The sequence below is a fragment of the Stomoxys calcitrans genome, chromosome 1 (genome assembly GCF_963082655.1).
Source record: "Stomoxys calcitrans chromosome 1, idStoCalc2.1, whole genome shotgun sequence".
Lineage (NCBI taxonomy): Eukaryota > Metazoa > Arthropoda > Insecta > Diptera > Muscidae > Stomoxys > Stomoxys calcitrans.
In genome coordinates, this window is record NC_081552.1 from 196101931 (window position 1) to 196127229 (window position 25299).

The following is a 25299-nucleotide window of genomic DNA, read 5'->3' on the forward strand; positions in this document are numbered from 1 at the left end:
CCATCTGCAGGACCCTTTCGGCCCTTCTGCATAGCTCGTTCGGATCCTTACCCTTAGATGTATTATAACATAGTCTGCGTAGCAGTCATTGGAAATATCCATTCTGGAGTAAATAAACTTGAATTATAATATCGTCAGTAGGGTGTTCTCACATATGCTCCGTATTTATTCAATAGTCATCGATTTATTCAATTTAAGAAAATAATAAAAACAAAAATTGTATTTCGTTATCATTTCATTCTGCATTGATGCACGGATCAGAACACATCAAGAAGTACGCTCGATTTATCTCGCCTTCGAACCATAATTAAAATCAACGAAAATAAATAAACAAAGAAGTAAACACTGCGGGATTTGTTTGCCGCCTATACAATATCTTTATTTATTTAAGAAAATATGAGAAATTGTGCTTACATTATAGTGGTGGTGGCTTGCTTTTGGCAGCATTTTGTGCAAGAGGTTGGTTCTATTTTCAATAGTAACGGAAACGTGAAAAATATTCGATGACTTCCGTAACACGATGGATGCATAGTATATAAAGTTTTTGAAAAAGTGACCTCATGATATAAATAAATATGATCAACGATATGTTTGTTTAAAATTTCATACATAAATATGTTCGGAAGTTCCCTTTGGTTGTAAAAATGATTATGGTGTAAATAAAATCATGTGATAAATACATAGGTATGTAGGTATCAGCAGATATCAAAAGTGAGTGCAATATTTGATTAAGAGATTTTCGCAGTTTCGATGACCATAAGGTGAAACAAGGAAGAGCGTGCTAAGTTCGGCCGAGCCGAATCTTATATACCCTCCACCATGGATAGCATTTGTCGAGTTTTTTGCGCGGCATCTCTTTTCTGGCAAACAAAGAATACTGAATAAGAACTGTTATGCTATTGGATCAATATCAAGTTATAGTCCGATTCGGACCATAAATGAATGCTGAACATTGTAGAAGTCATTGTGTAATACAATATTTCAGTTCATTCGGATAAGAATTGCGCCTTGTATGGGCTCAAGAAGCAAGATCGGGAGATAGGTTTACATGGGAGCTGTATCAAGCTATTGATCCATTCAGACCATATTAGACACGTATGTTGAAAGTCATGAGAGAAGCTGTTGTACGAAATTTCTACCAAATCGGATGAGAATTGCGCCCTCTAGAGGTTCAAGAAGTCAAGATCCCAGATCGGTTTATAAGGCATATAGCTATATCAAAACGTTGACCGATATATCCCCATCTGCCCAATCAGATGAGAATTGCGCCCTCCAGTGGCTCAGGAATACAAGACCCCACATCGATATATATCGGAGCTATATCAGTTAATGGACCGATTTGAACTATTCTTAGCACAGTTGTTGAAAGTCATAACAAAACACCTCATGCAAAATTTCAGCCAAATCGGATAGGAATTGCGCACTCTAGACGCTCAAGAAGTCAAGACCCCAGATAGATTTATATGACAGCTATATCAAGTTTTGGATCGATTTGAACCATACTCAGCACATCTGTTTAAAGTCATAACAAACCACCTCATGCAAAATTTTAGCTAAATCTGATAATAATTGCGCCCTCTAGTGGCTCAAGAAGTCAAGACCCCAGATCGGTTTATATGGCAGTTATATCAGTTAATGGACCGATTTGAACTATACTTTACACAGTTGTTGGAAGTCATAACAAAACACCTCATGAAAAATTTCAGCCAAATCGGATAGGAATTGCGCACTCTAGACGCTCAAGAAGTCAAGACCCCAGATAGATTTATATGACAGCTATATCAAGTTTTGGATCGATTTGAACCATACTCAGCACATCTGTTTAAAGTCATAACAAACCACCTCATGCAAAATTTTAGCTAAATCTGATAATAATTGCGCCCTCTAGTGGCTCAAGAAGTCAAGACCCCAGATCGGTTTATATGGCAGTTATACCAGGTTATAAACCAATATAAACCATACTTAGCACAACTGTTGAAAGTCATAAGAAAACATCTTATGCAAAATTTCCCCCCTAGTTGCTCAGGAATACAAGACCCCAGATCGGTTTATAACGCAGCTATATCAGGTTATGGACTGATTTGAACTATACTTAACACAGTTGTTGGAAGTCATAACAAAACACCTCATGCAAAATTTCAGCCAAATCGGATAGGAACTGCGCACTCTAGACGCTCAAGAAGTCAAGATCCAAGATAGGTTTATATAACAGCTATATCAAAACGTTGACCGATATATCCCATTTATTACAATCCCAATCGATCTACACTAATAAGAAGTATTTGTGCATAATTTCAAGTGACTTGATAAATAGCATTACAATTCTTATCCATTATTCTTTGTTTGCCTGAAAAGAGACACCGCGCAAAGAACTCGACAAATGCGATCCATGGTGGGGGGTATATACGATTCGGTCCGGCCGAACTTACCACGTTCTTACTTGTTAATATGAAAATCGTACTCCTGAAACTTTTCATTTGAGTTCCATATTGTCCCGATCGGTACACTTTTATTTTTGGGTAGTACATTTAGGGTAAGAGGAGGTGTCCGCCCCCCCTTCCAATATCAAAAAATTATGTAGCCTATGTTTCCTTCCAGACCAACCTTCCCAATTTGTGAAAATTTCAAGGAATCGGTTCAGCCGTTTTTGAATCTATACGGAAAAAACCGACAACAAACAAACAGAAATTGATTTTAATACCCTACACCACCACTGTGGTACCGGGTATTATAAGTTTGTGCATTTGTTTGCAACGCTAAGAAGGAGAAGAACTAGACCTATTGAGTATACCGATCGACTTCGTTTGGTCCGTCTGTGAGTCCATGTATTCTTGTAATCAAGTTTCAGGTCGTATTTGTTCTCCAATCTTCACGAAATTTTTCACATGTCACTTTTTTGGCTCAAGGACGAACGCTATTGATTTTGGTAAAAATCGGTTCAGATTTAGATATAGCTCTTATATAATTGTATCGACCGATTTGCACGTTAATGACCATAGTAACTACATTTTTCAAACGATCTGCACAAAACTTGGCGTGGATTGTTTTGTTACTGATCTTAACATATTTGCGCGATTGCATCAAAATCGGTTCAGATTTAGATATAGCTCCCATATATATGTATCGCCCGATTTGCACTTTAATGGCCGTAGTAACTACATTTTTCAACCGATCTGCACAAAATTTGGCGTGGATTGTTTTGTTACTGATCTTAATATATCTGCAAGATTTCATCAATATCGGTTCAGATTTAGATATACCTCTCATATATATGTATCGCCCGATGTGCACTTTAATGGCCGTAGTAACTACAATTTTCAAACGATCTGCACAAAACTTGGCGTGGATTGTTTTGTTACTGATCTTAATATATCTGCAAGATGTCATCAATATCGGTTCAGATTTAGATATAGCTCCCATATATATGTATCGCCCGATTTGCACTTTAATGACCGTAGTAACCACAATTTTCAAACGATCTGCACAAAACTTGGCGTGGATTGTTTTGTTACTGATCTTAACATATCTGCAAGATTCCATCAATATCGGTTCAGATTTGGATATAGCTCCGATATATATGTATCGCCCGATTTGCACTTTAATGACCGTAGTAACCACAATTTTCAAACGATCTGTTCCATAAAAGTCGGTTCAGATTAAGATGTAGACCTCATATACTTATATCTATTGCCCTAATTTATAATTGTAGGGTAGGTGTAGGGTATTATATAGTCGGCGCCGCCCGACTTTTGACTTTCCTTACTAGTTATATATAAGCCTAGCTAAGTCCGGCCCGTTTCGCTGCGCCTTCATTTACAGCAAGCGAAAAGTATGTTTCAATTTCTTAGTCTATAAAAAATTTGACATTTTAATTCTACAGATTTTTATACCCATCGCCATAGGATGGGGGTATACTAATCTAGTCATTCCGTTTGTAACACCTCAAAATATTTGTCTAAGACTCCATAAAGTATACATATTTTTGATAGTCTCAACGTTCTGAGTCGTTCTAGCCATGTCTGTCCGTCCGTCTGTCGAAATCACGATAGCGGTCGAACGCGTAAAGCGATCAGCTTAAAATTTTGCACAGATACTGAGTATTGATGTTGGTCGTTGGGGATTGCAAATGGATCATATCGGTTCAGATTTAGATATAGCTCCCATACAAACCGATCTCTCGATTTGACTCCCTGGAAGCCGCAATTTTTGTCCGATTTGGCTGAAATTTTGCGTGTAGTGTTCCGATATGACTTCCAACAACTGTGCCAAGTACGGTTCGAATCGGTCTATAATCTGATATAGCTCCCATATAAACCGATCTCCCGATTTTAATTTTTAATCTTATCCAATTCTTCGATTTGGCAGAAATTTAGCGCAATGACTTCTGCTATGATCTCCAACATCAGAACCAAGTATGGTCTGAATCGGTCAATAAGCTGATGTAACTCTAGTATTTTTTATCAGTTTCTTTTGTATGCCTATAAAGAGATACCGTGCAAAAAACATGACAAAAGCGATCCATGGTGGAGGCTATATAAGATTGTTTTCCTGTATAGCAAACCTTTTCCAACAAAATTTCCTTGAGTGCTTACTAAGCTGGGTGCGAGTGATTGTAGCAAATGAAGATTCATGTAGGTTTTTTTTTAGTTAAGGTATATAATCTTGTATGAGTTCACAATCGAATGATTGTGCAGTGATGCAGTGATCCATAATGTGAATTGTCTGAATTCATTGGCTAATAATGTATAACAGCTACAAGAAAAGACATAAATAAACGGACAGTCAATTTATTTTAAGTTCATTTGCAGCCCATAAAGTTTGATAATAAAATTCGGAAAGAATTAAATTTGGAAGAAATTGTGTTTACATCACATTGATGACGCGCATCATTGAGTACAAAAGATCGATATTTCACCGAAGACTGGGGCAAGGCGGCCAAATGATTGGGACGAAAGATTGTTGAACAATTTTTTGGAGCACTTGCGTTAGTTCATAAGTGCATTTTTTTACAAAAAAAAAAATAAAAGAATTTTGCCTCAAGGTAAGAATTTATTTTGTGGAATAAAGTAAATGTTGTGCTCTGAGAGAATGTGACAATGATTGATTGATTAAGATGAATTGGGCTAAAGGGTTAGCTACCTATCAAATGCATTGTAATTAACAATTTGTAATAAAAAACAATTTACAATTTATCAATTTTGAATAAACAAATTAACTGGTCATTTTTTATGCCCACCACCAAAAGATGGTGGGTATAGTAATTCCGTTTGGAACACCACGAAATATTGATCTGAGACCCAGGTTAGGTAAGGTTAGGTTTACGTTGCAGTCTGCCATCAGACTCACCACAGGAACAGTAGAAGGAAAATGCCTTCCAATTCCTACCATCGAATCATCCAGATCGCTTTAAAAAGCCCAACAATTTGCGAATCTTCACATTCGCTAAATCAGACAGGTTCTCAAAGAAATAAGAACCTAAAGTGGAACTCCTTCTGACTACCAGTGCGGGACACACCCACAGAAGTTGTTCTATAGTCTCTTCTTCTTCGATGTCCTCACAGCTTCTTTAAAAGTCATTGCTGGCAACCTTCAGTCTGTCAGCATGTTTTCCGATTAGACAGTGACCTGTCATGATGGACACAATGAGTGAGATGTCTGTTTTTGCCAATGACAGCAAAGCGGTAGACCTCTTCAGGTCTAGATTAGGCCACATAGTTTTGGAATGCCCACAGCCCTCTCTTTGTGACCTTCTATCATTCGTTTTCCTTCGGGCCTGGGCCTGAAAATTTAGTTTACATATCGCTAGAGTCACAGATTCCAGTTTCCCTGGAATGTATAGGGTAGTTCCTAGTAGCGCCAGCTCCTTCGATTTACAATTCCCTGGGACATTTCTGTGATCCGGGACCCGGAAAAGGTGAATTTTTAACTGTTCATCCAGGGCGGTTTTTGGGTTCAGAAAACGTTCTCCAGTGATTTAATGGCTGCCTGGCTGTCTGAGAAGATATTTATGCCAATCGTCGTTATGCCATTATATCTTAGCCATTTCATCACTTCCTTAAATGCAAGGATCTCCGCTTGATACACACTGCAGTGGTCGGGTAAACTTTTCGTTATGATCAGTTCTAGATCTTTAGAATATACCCAAAAGCCCACCTGGTCGTCTAGTTTGGAACCATCTACATCCCGGCGAAATCTCAACACTGATGCAGACAAATCTGGATTTACCTGGAGTTGAGTACCTTACTACTGTCCTCAACCTATCTTTAAACACTCTTATAGTATCCGATGTTTGGAAAATGGACAGAGTGATCCCGCTACTGAAGCCTGGAAAGGACACGAGTTTGGGGAAGTCGAAAAGACAGATCTCCCTTCTCTCACCAGTAGCAAAGATGCTTGCGGCATTACTCCTCACGAGCCTCGTAGGAGAATTTCCATTCGCCGAGCATCAACATGGATTTCGAAGACTGCGTAGCACAACAACTGCTTTGCAAGCCATCACCGCACACATTTGCCGTGGCTGCGATCAGCCCAGGCCAATTTATAGTACGGTCCTTGTGGCACTGGACCTATCAAAGGCATTCGACACGGTCACCAATGCCAAACTATTTGAGGACTTCGCCAACACGTCCCTCCAGCCAGGCTTGAAACGCTGGGTCGCGAACTATCTGTGTGATCGCCAGTCATTTGTGGAATTTAGGGATAAGAAGTCGAAGCACCGTAGAGTGAAACAGGGAGTTCTTCAAGGTGGGGTGATATCTCCGGTACTGTTTAACCCGTACCTATCCTCCATTCAACCCCCTTCAGACGGCATAGAGATCGTTTCATATGCAGACTATTGTACAATCATGGCATCAGGCCCCCTTCCCATTGTTGACACCTGCGATAGGTTGAACGTCTACCTCAACGAACTTGCTTCATATTTCGCTGCCAGAAATCTGAAGATATCTGCCATCAAATCTTCAGGCACATTGTTCACTACGAACACGCGTGAGGTGAATACCGAGCCGACTGTGATGGTCGATGAAGAAATGATTCCGACCATCAAGTGTCCCAAAATACTTGGCATCATATTGGACAGCTCTTACACATTCTCCCAGAAACAAGTTCCTCAAGTCCCTTGCCAGCAGCATTTGGAGTGCAGACAAAGAAACCTTGTTGACCCCGTACAAAGCAATTGGCCGATCTGTGGTAAGTTATGCAGCGCCAGTGTGGTCTCGTTAGCTCTGTGACACGCAGTGGAATAATATTCAGATTTGTCAGAATGCCGCCCTCCGAACTGCGACTGACTGTCTCCTCAGTTCTCATCTCATCGCCAACTCCATCAAGACACAAAAATCCTACCCGTGCGAACACAACTACATTCAGTCTAAACAATACCTTTTGGGCTGTTATCGCAGAGACCATCGAAATCATCATCTTGTGGATAGATATTCAACGCCCAGGAGCCTTAAGGTAGATCTACATGATCTATAGCGTGAGGTTTAGCGCTACAAGAGAGCACCTCTAGATTAAGCGGGTCTAGACAACATTCATGCAGACATAGTAGCAGATGCGGTAAATGGCTATGTAGTCCTTGGAGAACGACCGTCTCCTATTACACCTGAAGAAATTGACCTCCTCCGTCAAACCAGAGTGGTTCTGGCTCAATTACGTTCTGGTAGATGTAGTCGCCTCAACTCCTACAAAGCAAGGTTTGATGGCGACGTGCAAGATCTATGTCCCGATTGTGACCAGGGACCACACGGTGCATGTCACCTGTTTAACTGCCCAGCCATACCCACTCGACTTAGACCCAGATCCCTGTGTACGCATCCCATCTTGGTCGCAGAGTTCCTGGATCTTGACACTCAACAGAATCAAGCAGACGAAAGATAGAACACAACAAACTGCTACAACAACAACATAACCATAAAGCATTAAGGGCATGACAATTGCAGTATACACCCAGTGCATGATGCGCGGCCTAAGCCCCGAACTTTTGCCAATGGCTCTCTTGCTGGCTTATAGGACAAGAGCGGCCTTTCTTGCCCTTTCCAAAATTTTGGATTTGAAGCTCAATTTCCTGCCCAACAAAACCTTAAATGGAACATTCTCACCTCCCAAGGAGACAGGTGCCACTGTAGGTAACTTGTATCTCCTGCTGAATAGAACTACTTCTGTCTTGCACGGATTTACGCCTAGACCACATTCTGTAGCCCACTTCGCCGTTGCATATATAACTTCTTGACGTATATCTCTTAAAAAGGGTACTAAAACTTGAAAAAAGGAAAGGGTACAAAAACTACCATTTCTTAAAGAAAAGGGTACTAAAACTATTCTTTTCCAAAAGAAAGGTTGCTAAAACTACCCCTTCTCAAAGGAAAGGGTGTTAAAACTTTCCCTTTCCCAAAAGAAAGGGTACTAAAATTACCCTTTTCCAAAGGAAAGGGTACAAAAACTACCCTTTCCCAAATGAAAGAGTACTAAAACTACCCTTTTCTAAAAGAAAGGATGCTAAAACTACCCTTTCCTAAAGGAAAAGGTACTAAAAAAAAGGGTACTGCAACTACCCTTTCGCAAAGGGAAGGGTACTAAAACTATCCTTTCCCAAAGGAAAGAGTACTAAAATTACCCTTTCCCAAAGGAAGGGGTACTAAATCTAGCCTTTCCCTAAGGAAAGGGTATTAAAACTACCCTTTCCTAAAGGAAAGGCTATTAAAACTAATCTTTGCTTGGGAAACTCTAACGTTTACCAAAGGGAAAGGTACTACAATAAAACTCGCCTTTACCAAAGAGCACTGTGTAATCCTTTACCAAAGGAAGGGAGGATACACGCGTTAAGGTCCATCTCAATGTTTTGACTGGCTTCGTGTTCTAGATTTTTTTTTAATTTCTACTGGAAATTGATCTCTATGCTAGACCGTAGGCTATTGTTAAGTATTTTATTTAAAATTTAAACAAAATTGTTGAAAATCTTTCTCCAATACAGTAATTTATATTTTTACCATTTTAGATAAATGCCCATAATTTTCAAGAGCAAATTCAACATCTAAGATCTGGAAATGGCTACCAACAACAAAGTCAGTCGTCTCAGTACACAGTGCATTATAACCAACCACTGCCACACCATTGGTCCATTCAAAATGGGTTTATACCAAATGAGGTTGGTCCCGAATTCCTGCAACCAGATTTAGATCAAGGTCATATAACATATGTGGATGTTGCCAACCCATTCGATATTGGCAGCCAGTACCAACACCAAATATATTATGCGACTGACAACGGTGTTGACTATTACGGACTTCAGAGTCAGGCTCAAGATGGTTTGACACAGCAACAGGAGCAATCTTTGACTGGCTATAAAAACCGAAGATTCATGGATCAATCTCTAGCAACGACAAGAGAGAGTAATGAACAACTTAACAATCCAGGCCAAAGAATGGCATACGATAATGCAAGAAATTCTCATTTGCAAATGAGAACCTGTGCTGGTTTTCAGTGTTACAATGCAAAACAGTTTAGTGAAAAGCAAAGTCAACCTCGAGCTCAAGAGCGACAGCCCAACCATAATCAATTAACTTTACCCGTCAAATATGACGCACCTACTCCAAAAGAAGAACAAAGACAGAGAGAGCTGTATGACGAGCGACAGCAAGAGCATCAAATATTCACTTCACCTGCAAAATATTATGATTCAGGAGAAGAACCAGAAAAAGTCCAAAGACAAAGGCAGGAGGAGCTGCATTACAATGTTCCCGAAAAAAATATAATAACTCAAACAGATATTTCCCATTACTATATACCTATAACTAAAGATCAAAATCAACTTTTCTGCCAGGGGACGCAATGTTCTGCACCTGATATAAGACAAGAAATTGGACAATCAAGGCATGGGGTGGCATCAGGTCCACATGCACCCCTTCCACAAATGAGAATAATTTCTCCTAAGCCTGTTAACGATGAAAATATTCAAAGTCGAAATTCATATTGTCCCAATGGATTTTTTGGTTTAATGACAGACCCTACAGATAGCTCTAAATTTATCGATTGCTCTTTAACAAAGGCAGTTCAAAATTCTCGCAATTGCTCTTCCGATTTGGGCAAATTTTGCAAAGGAAAGCCGGACGGTATACATGCCCATCCCTATGAATGTACAAAGTTTATAACGTGCACCTATGGTCGACTTTATGAAACTGAGTGTGCAATTAAAACGGATTTTGATGGTGTTTCTTGTAATCACAAATACAATGTTCCATGCAATAAGAAATCAGTGGAGCAATTATCAGGTGAGTGGAAAAATGATACCACAGGAAGAGAAGAAGATGATGCTTTCTTGTGCCTACCAATAAAACAACCAGATGCCCTTAAGAAGTCCAACAACTTGCAAATGTTCACTTCGGTTAATTCAGACAAGTTCTCAAAAAAATGAAAAACTAAATTGGAACTCCTTCTGCTTGCTACTGCACAGTTACATACACATCATGTATTCTACAGTCTATCAGTTTGTTTGTCAATCAGACAGTGACCTGTTATGACGGACACAATGGCTGACACAGCAAAGCGATAGACCTTTTCAAGTTTAGATTGGGCACATCAATTTGGTGCGTTTACAACCCGCACATTGTGACCATCTGTCATTCATTGCCATACGGGCCTCATACTGAAAACTAAGCGTACTTGTCGCTAAAGACATACCCACCGATTCAATTTCCCCCAGAAAGTGTGTGGTAGTTCCTAGTCTCGAAAACTCGTCCGCTCTACAATTCCCTGGGATATATCTGCGACCCGACACCCAGAATAAGTGAATTTTTTACCGTTCAGCGATTATATCTTAGTCATTCCATCACTTCTATAATTATAAGGATATACACTACAGTGATCGGGTAATCTTCTTAATATGACCAGAGCTAGTTCTTCAGAGAACATCCCAAAGCCCACCTGGTCGTCTAGCCTGGAACCATCCGTATAGAAGTCTACATATCTTCTATTACCAGGCTTATTGTAGTTCTAATCGGTTCTATCAGGGGTACAGAACTTTTTATTAGAAATCAGCTCAGGCAATGTGTAATCCACACTGCCTCGATTATCAGGCATTGTATCAAGGATATCACAAATTGTCCGTAGGTGTCTTAGGCTCACAGTAGATCGCCCTTAAGATGGTTCAAGTCTGGTAATGTGACCCCATCTAAGTGCCGGTCTCTGTTAGCCGCGAAAGCCGAGCAATGACACAGTAAAAGCTTCAACGTCTTACCATCTTAACTACGTGTCCTACACATGCTATTACCGCATATATTCTGCATAAAAGTGCTCGTAGTCCTACGTGTACTGTAATTGTAGCGAAAGTTGCACTAATTTCCTTCTAACTTCCTTTCACTAATAGATTCGACTTCTCAGGACCTGGGTCTTCTCATTGGATTTTCGTAGTCTTACCGACCTTTTCACTGATCCACATTACAAGAAGTCGGAAACAGATCTCAGTCCCTGACTACTCTAGCTGTGATCCATCCATGTAGCATGAACTTCCAGAAATTCCGCTGGCAGCAGTGTCTCGCACTCGATCTCGAGTGTCGAACCGATCTGAAACCTTGTCCATTCCATCCACGCTTCCTATCGCCGCCTCGATTGTTCCCAATATTACGCCTATAACTTTGTTCAAGTCTGGTAGTGTGTCCCCATTTAAGTGCCGATGTCTGTTAGCCGCGAAAGCCGAGCAATGACACAGGAAATGCTCTAACGTCTTATCATCTACACTGCGTGCCCTACACTTGCTATCACCGCACCTATTCTCTATAAAAGTGTTCGTACGATACGTGTACCGTTATGATACCGAAAGTTAGTCTCATCGCAGATGCTGCTTGATACATTATTGTCCCGCCGATGCCAAGAAAACACATTCTCTGAACCTGTTGTAATGTTTTTATGCTATGCTACCGAGGCGTATGTTAGTGTTGGTTAAACCAAGTTGCTGTAGATCCTGAGATCTTGTGGGAAAGTGTAATAAAACCAACTGAGGGAAAAAGTACTAAAACCACCTGAGGGAAAGGGTACTAAAAACCACCGTTCATTGAGGGAAAGGGTACTAAAACCTCCTTTCTTTGTGGGAAAGGGTGCTTAAACCAACTTTCCCTTAGGAAAAGGGTACTAAAACCTCTCTGAGGAAAAGGGAACTAAAACCAACTTTCTCTGAGGGGAAGGGTACTAGAGTTACCTTTCCCTGAAGAAAAGAGTACTAAAACCACCTTTCCCTGAGGGAAAGAGTACTAAAACCTTATTTCCCTGAGGGAAAGGGTACTAATGCTACCTTTCCCTGAGGGAAAAGGTAATAAACCACCTTTTTCTAAGGGAAACGGTAATAAAACCACCTTTTCCTGAGGTAAAGTGTACTAAAGCCACCTTTCTCTAAGGGAAACGGTAATAAAACCACCTTTCCCTGAGGTAAAGGGTACTAAAACCACCTTTTCCCTGGTTTAGTACCCTTTCCCTGACGGAAAGGGTACTAAACCACCATTCCCTTAGGGAAAGCATACTAATACCACCTTTAACTGAAACCTTCCCTTCAGTTAAAGGTGGTAAAACCACATTTCTCTGGGGAAAGGGTACCAAACCACCTTTCTCTAAGGGAAACGGTAATAAAACCACCTCTCCCTGAAGTAAAGGATACTAAAACAACATTTCCTTGAGGGAAAGAGTACTAAATCTACCTCTCCCTGAGGAAAAGAGAACTAAACCACCTTTTCCTGAAGGAAAGGGTACTAAAACCACAATTTCCTGAGGAAAGGGGTACTAAACCCATCTTTCCCTGAGGAAAAGGGTACTAAAACCACAATTTCCTGAGGGAAAGGGTACTAATCCACCTTTCTCTAAAGGAAACGATAAAAAAACTAATGGTAAAGGGTACTAAAACCACTTTTCCCTGAAAGAAAGGGTATTAAAAGCACCTTTCCCAGAGGGAAAGGGTACTAAAACCACATTTCTATGAGGGAAAAGGTACTAAAACCACTTTCCCTTGAGAAAAAGGGTAGTAAAACACCTTTCACTATTGGAAGGGGTACTAAAACCACCTTTCACGGAAGGAAAGGGTACTAAAACCACTTTTCCCTAAGGGAAAGGGTACTTAAACCACCTTTCCCAGAAGGAAGGGAACCAAATTTACCTTTCCCTGAGGAAAGGATACTAACACCACCTTTCACTGAAGGAAAGAGTACTAAAACCACCTTTCACTGAGGGAAAGGATACTTAAACCTCGTTTCACTGAGGGAAAGGGTACTAAAACCACATTTCCTGAAAGAAAGAGTACTACAACCACCTTTCTCTGAGGAAAAGGGTACTAAAACCAATATTTCCTGAGGGAAAGGGTACTAATCCACCTTTTCTAAGGGAAACGATAATAAAACTAATGGTAAAGGGTACTAAAACCACTTTTCCCTGAAGGAAAGGGTATTAAAAGCACCTTTCCCAGAGGGAAAGGGTACGTAAACCACATTTCTATGAGGGAAAAGGTACTAAAACCACTTTCCCTTAAGGAAAAAGGTAGTAAAACACCTTTCACAATTGGAAGGGGTACTAAAACCACCTTTCACGGAAGGAAAGGGTACTAAAACCACTTTCCACTGAGGAAAAGAGTACTAAAACACCTTTCTCTAAAGGAAACGGTAATAAAACCACATTTCCCTGAGGTAAAGGGTAGTACAACCACCTTTCCCTGAGGGAAAGGGTACTAAAACCACGTTTCCCTGAGGGAAAGGGTACTAAAACCACCTTTCCCTGACGGAAGGAGTACTAAAACTACCTTCCACTGAGGAAAAGGGTAGTTAGACCACTATTCCCTGAGGAAAAGGGTACTAAGACCACCATTTCTTGAGGAAAAGGGTACTAAAACCACCTTTTACTGAGGGAAAGAATACTAAAACCACCTTTTCCTGAGGGAGAGGGTACTAAAACCACCTTTTCTAGAAGGAAAGGTACCAAAATTACCTTTCTTTGAGGGAAAGGGTACTAAAACCACCATTCCCCGAGGGAACCACCTTTCTCTAAGAACGATAATAAAACCAAGGGTAAAGGCTACTAAAACCACCTTTCCCCGAGGGAAAGAGTACTAACACCACCTTTCTCTAAGGAAAACGGTAATAAAACCAAGGTAAAGGGTACTAAAACCACCTTTTCCTGTTGGAAGGGGTTCTAAAACCACATTTTCCAGAGGAAAAGTGTACTAAACCACCTTCCTATAAAGGAAATGGTACTAAGACTACCTTTTCCTGAGGGAAAGCTACTAAGACCAGCTTTCCTTGAGGAAAAGGTTACTACGACCTCATGTTCCTGAGGGAAAGGGTATTAAAACCTCCTTTCCGTGAGAGAAAGGGTACGAAAACCACATTTCCTGAGGGAAAGAGTACTAAAACCACATTTCCTTGAGGAAAAGGCTACTAAAACCACCTTTTCCTATAGAAAGGGGTACTAAAACCACCTTTTCCTGTGACAAGGGGTTCTAAAACAACCTTTCCCTGAGCGAAAGGGTACTAAAACCTCCTTTCTCTGAGGAAAGGATTTCCCTGAGGGAAAGGTTACCAAAACCCATAGGGAAAGGCTACTTAACCACCATTCCCTGGGGAAAAGGGTATTAAAACCACCTTTCCCTTACGGAAAGCGTACTAAAATCCCCTTTCCCTGAGGGAAAGTGTACTGAAACCACATTTTTCTGAGGGAAAGGGTACTAAAATCTTTCCCTGGGGGAAAGGGTAATAAAACCACTTTCCCCGAAGTAAAGATGACTAAAAGATCTTTTCCCAGAGATAAAGGATACTAAAACCATCTTTCCCGGAAGGCAAGGGTACCAACTTTCCCAGAGGGAAAGCATACTAAAACAACCCTTGTCGAAGGAAAAAGAAATTAGCTAGCCCACCAACAGAACATGTACACCGATGACGACAATATGAGTCTAAAATAGATGTCTTTTATAGTTGAGTAAAAATACAAATTTGATAAAATTTGTCCAAGATCCCTTAGAAGTATTTGAACTTGTCGGATAAGGAATTATTTCTGTTGAGATCGCCTGTGGGGTGGACTACCTTCGCCTTCTGAATAAACAGATTTCAGTTTTCTCTGGATGAATGTCTATCTATCTTCCGTCTGCTTGATTCTGAATATTCAGATACAGAGGGATCTGGGTCTGAGACGTCTATTGCACTATATCGAACGAAGTGAGAAGGCTGGAATTTTCCGCAGACTAAAACCCAGCTCTGTGGGCATCTTTAGACCAACTAGGCGAACTATCATGGGGGTTGGTTTTTCCGCTTCGGTTGTCAGTTTCCATTTTCCATAAATGGAGGGACCATTTATAATTGAGTCAGAGTTAAAGCGGTCTCCTGCTTTCATGAATCCATCAAACTTTTGCCATGTTTATGGCAGTTCTTCTTAGAGGCCATGGTAGCATTTAGGTAAGTATCTCCTTCGATGAAGCTAAAAGCCTGGTTTCGAATCCTGAACAGAACATGATACAAAAATATCAAAAGTGGTTATCCTCTCACTGATGCTGGCGACATATGTAAGTTCTTCAGTTACGAAAATCTTTTCAATAAAGTGGTGTCGCTCTGGGCGCGCCGTTTGGAGTTGACTATGAAAAAGACGTACCCTATTATTTGGTCAAGACTTAAATTGAACTCCACCAGCACTCATTTAAGAGAAGTATCCACGCTGTTTGTTTACGAAATGTTCGTGAACAAATTAATATTTAACATCAAAAATTCACCGGAATTTTCGCATTTGAAAATAATTTTCGATATGATTTTTTCTAATTTTAGATGGAAAGCTTTTTAAAGCTCTGCCTAGTCTGGAAAATATTAAGTGCTTGCAAGGTCTTGACGGTGTCTTTCCTTCGCCTTTCAACAACAGATTGTACTTTAAGTGTTTCGATGGTAAAATGTTCAAGAGAACATGTGGAAAAGGAAAATTTTTCAGCTTGTCTCGCAAACTTTGCGATATCAACGAATATGAGCGCTCTTTCGATACAGCTTTACCTAGCGACTTGGTATTGAGTAAACCATTTCAGAAAAGAGATGTACAATATCAACGTAAACGTAGAAATAGTAATGGCAAGTATACAATTTTTCAAAATAAATGTGCAAAATATTAAATGAAATTTATTTAGCTTCTACAGGCGTTAATGTTATTAAATGTCCACAAAATATGAAAGGAAATTTTATACATCCTTTTTTTAATACGAATTATGTGAAATGCTTAGATGGAGTAACTGAAATCGAGCGATGTTTGAATGGTGCCATCTTCAGTAGACATGAGAGAAAATGCACACCATGCAATGATGAAAGAAGTGTGAACGACGGTGGAATTGGTTATGCTATGGAGGAAAATCGCCACAATGAAGGTAATTGTATGGGGATGGGAAAAAATTGTTGCTGTTGTATCAATTGTGCTGGGATACCAAACTCAGACCTTGCTTGAAATAATTTTGAGTGTATGGCGCTATCAAAAGCAGCTTTGGTTGGTATTACTCCTGTGTTCGCCGCAGAAGAAGGTAGAAGAGAACAAGTAAAAGCGTGCTAAGTTCGGCCGAATCTTATACACCCTCCACCATGGATCACATTTGTCGAGTTCTTTTTCCGGCATCTTTTCTTAGCCAAAAAAAGGATAAAAGAAAATATTTGCTCTGCTATTAGAGCGATATCAAGATACGGTCCGGTTCGGACCACAATTGAATTATATGTTGGAGACCTGTGCAAAATGTCATAAGAATTTCGCCCTTTGGGGGCTAATGAAGAATAGAGAGATTGATTTATAAGGGAGCTGTATCAGGCTATAGACCGATTCAGACCATAATAAACACATACGTTGATGGCCATGAGAGGATCCGTCGTACAAAATTTCAGGCAAATCGGATAATAATTGCGATCTCTAGAGGCTCAAGAAGTCAAGATCGCAGATCGGTTTATATGGCAGCTAAATAAAGGGTGATTTTTTTGAGGTTAGGATTTTCATGCATTAGTATTTGACAGATCACGTGGGATTTCAGACATGGTGTCAAAGAGAAAGATGCTCAGTATGCTTTGACATTTCATCATGAATAGACTTACTAACGAGCAACGCTTGCAAATCATTGAATTTTATTACCAAAATCAGTGTTCGGTTCGAAATGTGTTCATTCACCGTAACGTTGCGTCCAACAGCATCTTTGAAAAAATACGGTCCAATGATTCCACCAGCGTACAAACCACACCAAACAGTGCATTTTTCGGGATGCATGGACAGTTCTTGAACGGCTTCTGGTTGCTCTTCACTCCAAATGCGGCAATTTTGCTTATTTACGTAGCCATTCAACCAGAAATGAGCCTCATCGCTGAACAAAATTTGTCAAAATTTGAACACATTTCGAACCGAACACTGATTTTGGTAATAAAATTCAATGATTTGCAAGCGTTGCTCGTTAGTAAGTCTATTCATGATGAAATGTCAAAGCATACTGAGCATCTTTCTCTTTGACACCATGTCTGAAATCCCACGTGTTCTGTCAAATACTAATGCATGAAAATCCTAACCTCAAAAAAATCACCCTTTATATCAAGTTATGATAACAAAATACTTCTTCCAAAAATTTCATTCAAATCGGAGTAGAATTGCGCCTTCTAGTGGCTCAAGAAGTCAAGATTCAAGATCGGTTTATATGGCAGCTATATCAGGTTAATGATGGATTTGAACCTAATGTAGCACAGTTGTTGGAAGTCATGACGAAACACGTTGTGCAAAATCTCATTCCAATCGGATAAGAATCGCGTCCTCTAGTGGCTCAAGAAGTCAAGACCCAATATCGGTTTATATGGCAGCTATATCAGGTTATGAACCGATTTGAACCATACTTTGCACAGTTGTTGGATATCTTAACAAAATACGTCGTGCAAAATTTCATTCCAATCGGATAAGAATTGCACCCTCAAGAGGCTCAAGAAGTCAAGAACCAAGATGGGCTTATAGGGCAGCTATTTCAAAACATGGACCGATATGGCCCATTTACAATCCCAACCGACCTACACCAATAAGAGATATTTGTGCAAAATTTCAAGCGGCTAGTTGCTTTCGACAGATAAACGGACGGACATGGCTAGAACGACATAAAATGTCACGACGATCAAGAATATATATAGTTTATGGGGTCTCAGACGAATATTTCGAGTAGTTACAAACAGAATGACGAAATTTGTATACCCTCATTCTATGGTGGAGGGTATAAAAAGAAAACGGAGAAAAACTGATAGACATACACTGCAAATGCAAATTTGCCCATGCACATTCCATTAAGGAACAGGGGCAACATTTTTCAAGTTTAAGCTCCTTTTTATAGCCGAGTCCAAACGGCGTGCGGCAGTGGGACACCTCTTTGGGGAGAAGTTTTTACATGGGTTCTATGCAGGGCAAAGTACCTCACCAATGTCACCAACATTAGCAGGGGATAACCACCGCTTAAACTTTTTCTTTTTTTTTTTCGGCAAGATTCAAACCCAGCGTCATGGGCGAACATGGCAGCCTCCGACATGGCTAGATCGACCCAGAATGTCGAGACGATCGAGAATATATATTTGCTTTATGGAGTCATATTTCAAGGTGTTACAAACGGATTGACTAGATTAGTATACCTCCATTATATAGTGGTGGGCTGAAAAAAGAAAATCTATGTCAGGAGTTCCATGCTACTTACAAATTCCCAATTGTTTTCCATACACGCCTCTATGTTGGTACATGTCTGGTATTGTATCCCAAATTAAGTGCCGGTGTTTGTTCGCCGCGAATGCCGGGCAATGACATTGGAAATGATCCAACGTCTCATCGTCTTCCCCACATGCCCTACTATCACTTGCCGCGCCCATTCTTCATAAGTGATGCAGAAAGCTATGCTGACCTCCGCCTTACTTTCTTTCAATAATAGCCTCGTCTTTTCAAGGTCCGGCTCTCCCATAGGAGTTTCGTCGTCTTGCCTACCGTTTTGCTGTTCCGAAGTGGTACATGCACGTTTGATGCCCACGCCCTTAGTTCGGACCTTAACTGACTCGACTCGACCGGAAGGCTTCGGGTTAACCAAGTTTATTGACGGCAGTTCTCTGGTCTTCACCGCCAAATTGTCTGCTCTCTCATTACCCCTTACTCCGCTGCCATCCTCAGAGAAGGCTTTAATCCCCTCTTGCACTCCAAGACTGTTAGTGATCTTATCTTCCCGGTTATTATTGTCCTGTGTACTGTCCGTAAAGATGTTCACGCTCGACGTCCTCGCGTTAACACCACACCATCCCACGCATTAAGTGATCGCCCGGATAACCGCCTGCAGGACTGTATTATGGTCAAAAACAGATCTCAGTCTCTGTGTTTTCAATATAGACTCCCAGACGCACTCTGTCCTCTTGCCTTCATCCATTTATGTAGCATGAACTTACAGATGTCAATACCAGAGTTTCGCCAATACAAGACTGTGCCGCTGGCATCAGATTCTCGCACTCTACCTAAAGTGTCGTCTCAGGTATCCTATCGGAAACTTCTTGCATTCCTTCCGGGTTTCCTCACCTCGATTATACCACGAAGGTATGACTTGCTCCTATCCTCTATCGATTCTCCATTCTACCATCGCCTTAAGTCTCATAGCCGCAGTGGCTGCCTCATACTTAATCTGTATGCTTATGTGTCGGATATCTAGAATAGTTTCCATTGCCCTAGTGGACGTAGTCCTCATCGCTCCGCCTTAGCCAGGCCAATATGTTCTTTGAACTTGTCGTGGTATCCTTACAATGCATTTTTCTTCATCACAGTCTACCAAACTACTGAGGTTTAAGTAATTATTGGTCTAATCATTCTTCTGTAGAGACAGTAGACTATCCGCCGATTTTGGCCGCATTTCGAGCCTATGGACCGACTACAGAGTACCCACCATCAGGAAGCCTTTTCGGTACGCTCCTGAATGTGACATCTCCAATTCAGTTTCCTCTCTAAGATCACTTCTAATTATTTGGATGGGAAATAAGGGTGGGAAAATGCTTTACGCAGGTGACGCCACTGTCTCGTAGGATGATATGACCCTAAGCGCCGCCGTCCTCTGTGCGGGATTCTGTACGGCATGCTGTCTGAATTGTCTGGCCCCATATTTCACTCCCATAGAGGAGGATGCTATTGCATGTCTCCATTAAGAGTCTGCGCCTGCTTGAGATAGGCCCACCTATGCCAGCCATCAGTCGACTGAGGTGCACCGTTATCCTCTCGGCCTTTGTTGTCGCGTTCCGGATTTTCTCTGCATAGGCTAGCTTTGTATCCAGTCAGATCCCTAGATATTTGACCGATCTTTTGGCCTTCATCAGTATGTCGCCTATGCGCATATCCACTTGCACTGGGATATTTTCTCTCGTTAGCAGTAGCAACTCCGTCTTCTGCATCGCAAGCAGTGGGAGTCCAGTCAATACTTTGCCCTTATCATCATCTGTTGTAGTTTGCGTTCTGCGCCTTGCGTGTCTCTTGCCGTGATGACTGCACCGATGTCGTCAGCATATCCCGCTAGAAAGGTTCCGTCTGGCATTTCTGGGCGCAGTATTCCGCAGTATTTCAGTTTAGTGTTTTGTTTCACAGTCAAACATCTTTGGTTTGGTCTATAATTTAACCATGTATCGTCTTACAAACGAACAATGCTTGCAAATTATTGAATTTTATTGTCAAAATTCCCCCTCTTAAGAAAGTTTTTCGGAGCTTCTTGCATTCCACTGACGAAGCTCAGTTTTGGCTCAATGGGTACATAAATTAGCAGCATTATCCCTTTTGGAGTGAATATCAGCCAGAAGCATTGCAAGGGCCACCAATGCATCCAGAAAAAGTCACAGTTTGGTGCGGTTTATAGGCTGGTGGCATCATTGGACCGTACTTCTTCAAAGATGATGCGAATCGTAACGTAGCTGCTTTTGTTTGCCCAAAATGCAAGAGCTTGACTTGCATGACATGTGGTTTCAACAGGACGACGCCACATGTCACACAGCATGCGTAACAATGGACTTATTGGGAGGCGAGTTCGGTGAACATTTTATTTAGCGTTCGGGACTGGTTTATTGGCCGCCTAGATTGTGCGATTTAGCGCCTTTAGGCTATTGTGGGGCTATGTTAAAGCTCATGTCTATACAGACAAGCCCGCTTCAATTGACGTATTGGAAGACAACATTGAAGCATTTATTCGTGAGACGCCTGCCGAAATGTTGGAAAGAGAATGCAAAATTTGGACTAAGCGGATGGACCATTTGAGGCGAGGGTCAACATTTGCATGGCATAATTTTCAGAAATAAAATTATATGGACCGTACTATCGATTCTGATAATGATTTCAAGCTTTTTTCTGAATTTTATGTGTTTTTTTTTTAAATCTTTCCTACACCCTTTATCTCCACCACATCTCTGAGAGCTCCCATCGGTGACATAACTGCCCGATAGTCTTGACTAATTGATGATGGCGTCTTGGAGCCGTGGCTTTATAAGTCGCTCCAAAAGCTTGCCACACGTATCCAGCTTACAGAGTGGCCTGTAAGAGGATGGGGATGTTGAATCACTTTCCCTTGCTTATAAGCACCAGCTTTTGGCTCTTCTATACCTCCGGAAAAATACCTACAAATAGGCAACGGTTGAACATTACTAGAAGAAATTCCGTTTCTGCTTTCAGCTATCTGCCTGATGATCGCTCGGTCGCTATTCCGTTGGCATCGAGGGCTTTTCTGCTCTGAAGGCTGCGGTCTGCATTTCTTCACCTTTCTATCTCAAACGGGTTTATGTTGGCAGTGGGTCGGAGGAAGAGTGTGTGAACCAGGGCTACGGAGTCGAGATCGGAGACGTACTATTGAGTCGGTGTCGGAGTTTCGTTCGAAGTTGAGCACGCTTGCGCCGACTCCAAACCGCTCTCCGACTCCGTCTTAAAACTCCGACTCCGACCTGGAGTGGGAGTCAAGGGCTAGACTCCGCGGCCCTGATGTGGACTATTTTTTTTATACCCTCCACTATAAGATGGGGGGTATACTAATTTCGTCATTCTGATTGTAACTACTCGAAATATTCGTCTGAGACCCCATAAAGTATATATATTCTTGATCGTCGTGAAATTTTATGTCGATCTAGCCATGTCGGTCCGTCTGTCCGTCCGTCCGTCTGTCTGTCGAAAGCACGCTAACTTCTACACTTCTTATTAGTGTAGGTCGGTTGGTATTGTAAATGGACCATATCGGTCCATGTTTTGATATAGCTGCCATATAAACCGATCTTGGGTCTTGACTTCTTGAGCCTCTAGAGTGCGCAATTCTTATCCGATTGGGATGAAATTTGGCACAACGTGTTTTGTTATGATATCCAATAACTGTGCCAAGTATGGTTGAAATCGGTTTATAACCTGATATAGCTGCCATATAAACCGATCTTGGGTCTTGACTTCTTGAGCCTCTAGAGGGCGCAATTCTTATCTGATTGGAATGAAATTATGCACGACGGGTTTTGCTGTGATATCCAACAACTCCGCCAAGTATGGTTCAAATCGGTCCATAACCTGATACAGCTGCCATATAAACCGATCTGGGGTCTTGACTTCTTGAGCCTCTAGAGTGCGCAATTCTTATCCGATTTGGCTGAAATTTCGCAAGACGTTTTTTATTGTTACTTTCAACAACTATTTGAAATAAAGTACAAGTCGGTTCATAACCTGATATAGCTGCCATATAAACCGATCTGGGATCTTAAATTCTTGAGCCTCTAGAGTTCGCAATTATTATCCCATTTGCCTGAAATTTTGTACGATGGATTCTCACATGACCATTAACATACGTGTTTATTATAGTCTGAATCGGTCTATAGCCCGATACAGCTCCCATATAAATCGATCTCTCTATTTTACTTCTTGAGCCCACAAAGAGCGCAATTCTTATTCGAATTGCCTGACATTTTACACAGATCTCCAACATATAACTTAATTGTGGTCCAAACCGGACCATATCTTGATATCGCTCTAATAGAAGAGCAAATCTTTTCTTATATTCTTTTTTTTTTGCCTAAGAAGAGATGACGGGAAAAGAATTCGGCAAATGCGATCCATGGTGGAGGGTATATAAGATGCGGCCCGGCCGAACTTAGCACGCTTTTACTTGTTCATTGTACTTCCGTTCATCGCAACTGTTGGCGACCGTGCGCCGACTTTTTCCATCAAAATTTGTCATCCGAGGCCCTAAGGGTTTCGGATACAAGCGTTTCGGATCCTTACCCCATAGAAGTATTATTACCTCGTAGCAGACCAGTTTAAATTCCTCCTCGGTTAGCATCCCCTCTATTGCGTGCCCTGTGCTACCTTCTCCCTTACATTTATGTTATGGTACTCTCAATTTATCCACCTGTTCCTTAGCATATGATTTATCCAGTCGCTAAGGACCCGGTTTTGGTCTAAGGATTGAATCAATATGTCGGTCCACACATTGATTCTCAAGAATTCATATCGGTACTTACGGGAGCATATATCACCATACGATGCGAAAAAAACTTGGCACTGATATTGTCATAAGTCATATGATAGGTTTTAAGGTAAAATTTCAGTTAAATCAGATGAAAATTTAGGAGATCAAGAAGTCAAAACTAGAGATCGGTTTATATGGGGGCTATATCTGGTTATGGACCGATTCGCATCATACTTGGAATGGATGCTGGAAGTCATAACACACGGATCATACTTGTGGTGGATGTTGGAAGTCATAAGACAAGCCTTTGTTCCGAATTTCAGCCAAATCTGACGAAAATTGAAGCCTCTAAGGGCTCAAGAAGTCAAAACCGGGAATCGGTTTATATAGGCGCTATATCAGTTTATAGACCTTCTAGGAACGTACTTGATATTGATATTTGAAGTGATAACACAAGTCTTTGCTACAAATTTCAGCCAAATCTGACGAAAATTGAGGCTTCTAAGGGCTCAAGAAGTGAAAACCGGGGATCAGTTTATATGGGGGCTATATCTGTTTATGAACCGATTCGCATCATACTTGAAATGGATGCTGGAAGTCATAACACACGGATCGTAGTTGACATTGATGTTGGAAGTCATACCACAAGTCTTTGCTCCAAATTTTAGCCCAATCTGACGAAAATTGAGGCTTCTAGGGGCTCAAGAAGTTAAAACCGGGGGTCGGTTTTTATGGGGGCTCGATCTGTTTATGAACCTATTCGCATCATACTTGGAATGGATGCTGGAAGTCATAACACACGGATCATACTTGGCGTGGATGTTGGAAGTCATAAGACTGGCCTTTGTTCCGAATTTCATCCAAATCTGACGAAAATTGAGGCTTCTAGGGTCTCAAGAAGTCAAATCTGGGGATCGGTTTATATGGGACCTATATCTGTTTATAGACCGACTAGGATCGTACGTGACATGGATGTTGGAAGTCATAAGACAAGTCTTTGATCCGAATTTCATTCGAATCCGACGAAAACTGAGGCTTCTAGGGGCTTAAGAGGTAAAAACCGCGGATCGGTTTATATGGGGGCTATATCTGTTTATGAACCGATTCGGATCATACTTGGCATAGATGCTGAAAGTCAAAAGACAAGTCAAGTTGTTTCAAAGTTCAACCAAACGCATGATAATTGAGGCTCCTGAAGGGCTCAAGAAATCAAATCGGGGGATCGGTTTATGTGGGGTCTGTATCCAAATCTGAACCGATATGACCTTTTAGTAATTCCCAACGACCTACATTAAAAGGAAGTATCTGTAAAAATTTCAAAAATTCAAAAATTTTGTCCGACGGACGGACATGGCTAGATCAGAATGTCGAGACGATCCAGAACATATATACCTTGTGGGGTCTTAGATCAATACTTCGAGGTGTTACAAACGGAGTGAATGGATTCGTATACGCCCATTCTATGGTGGTGGGTATGCATGCGACTTAGCATGTGGTGTAGGTTATCAAAAGGTCGACTTTGCCCGACTTAAGCCCCCATTTTCTTGTTTTATTTACTTCATGTAATAAAAAATTATTTGTTTTGTTCTTGTTTTAAGTTTCAGATGAAAACTTGGGTGTATTTTGTGGACCTGAAAGTAAAGGTTATTATCCTCATCCCACTAATTGGCGAAAATATGTCATATGTCACAAAGGCGTTGTAACCGTAAATCTATGTCCCAAAAATAAAATTTTTGATATCGATTTGGAAAAATGCGTAGAGTATGAAAATAAAATATAAAAATTAACCGTTGCGAAAAAAAAACGTATTTGTATATCCCCACTTGAAAAAAAAATATGACTTTAAAACTGTTTAAGACGAAGCAAAATAAAAATTA

General features: G+C 40.9%; 1 protein-coding gene across 3 annotated transcripts; it reads left to right on the forward strand.

Moving 5' to 3' along the window:
• The first annotated feature begins 228 nt into the window (after nucleotides 1–228).
• LOC106092408 (uncharacterized) lies at nucleotides 229–25299 on the forward strand. 3 transcript variants are annotated; one of them, XM_059361007.1, is made up of 5 exons: nucleotides 229–459; nucleotides 8993–10265; nucleotides 15777–16067; nucleotides 16124–16357; nucleotides 25021–25299. In XM_059361007.1, exons 1-5 carry the CDS (start codon nucleotides 397–399, stop codon nucleotides 25200–25202), a joined length of 2043 nt encoding a protein of 680 aa, XP_059216990.1. In that variant the 5' UTR covers nucleotides 229–396; the 3' UTR covers nucleotides 25203–25299. The 3 variants fall into 3 exon arrangements, with proteins under 3 accessions (XP_059216990.1, XP_059216993.1, XP_059216996.1); XM_059361010.1 differs by having other exon boundaries at nucleotides 25027–25299; XM_059361013.1 differs by having other exon boundaries at nucleotides 16133–16357.

Coding starts and splice junctions, on each gene's coding strand:
- LOC106092408 (XM_059361007.1), top strand. CDS start 397: ATGAGAAATTGTGCTTACATTATAGTGGTGGTGGCTTGCTTTTGGCAG. Junction 10,266..15,776: donor ATCAGTGGAGCAATTATCAG/GTGAGTGGAAAA, acceptor TTCTAATTTTAG/ATGGAAAGCTTTTTAAAGCT. Junction 16,358..25,020: donor GGAAAATCGCCACAATGAAG/GTAATTGTATGG, acceptor TCTTGTTTTAAG/TTTCAGATGAAAACTTGGGT.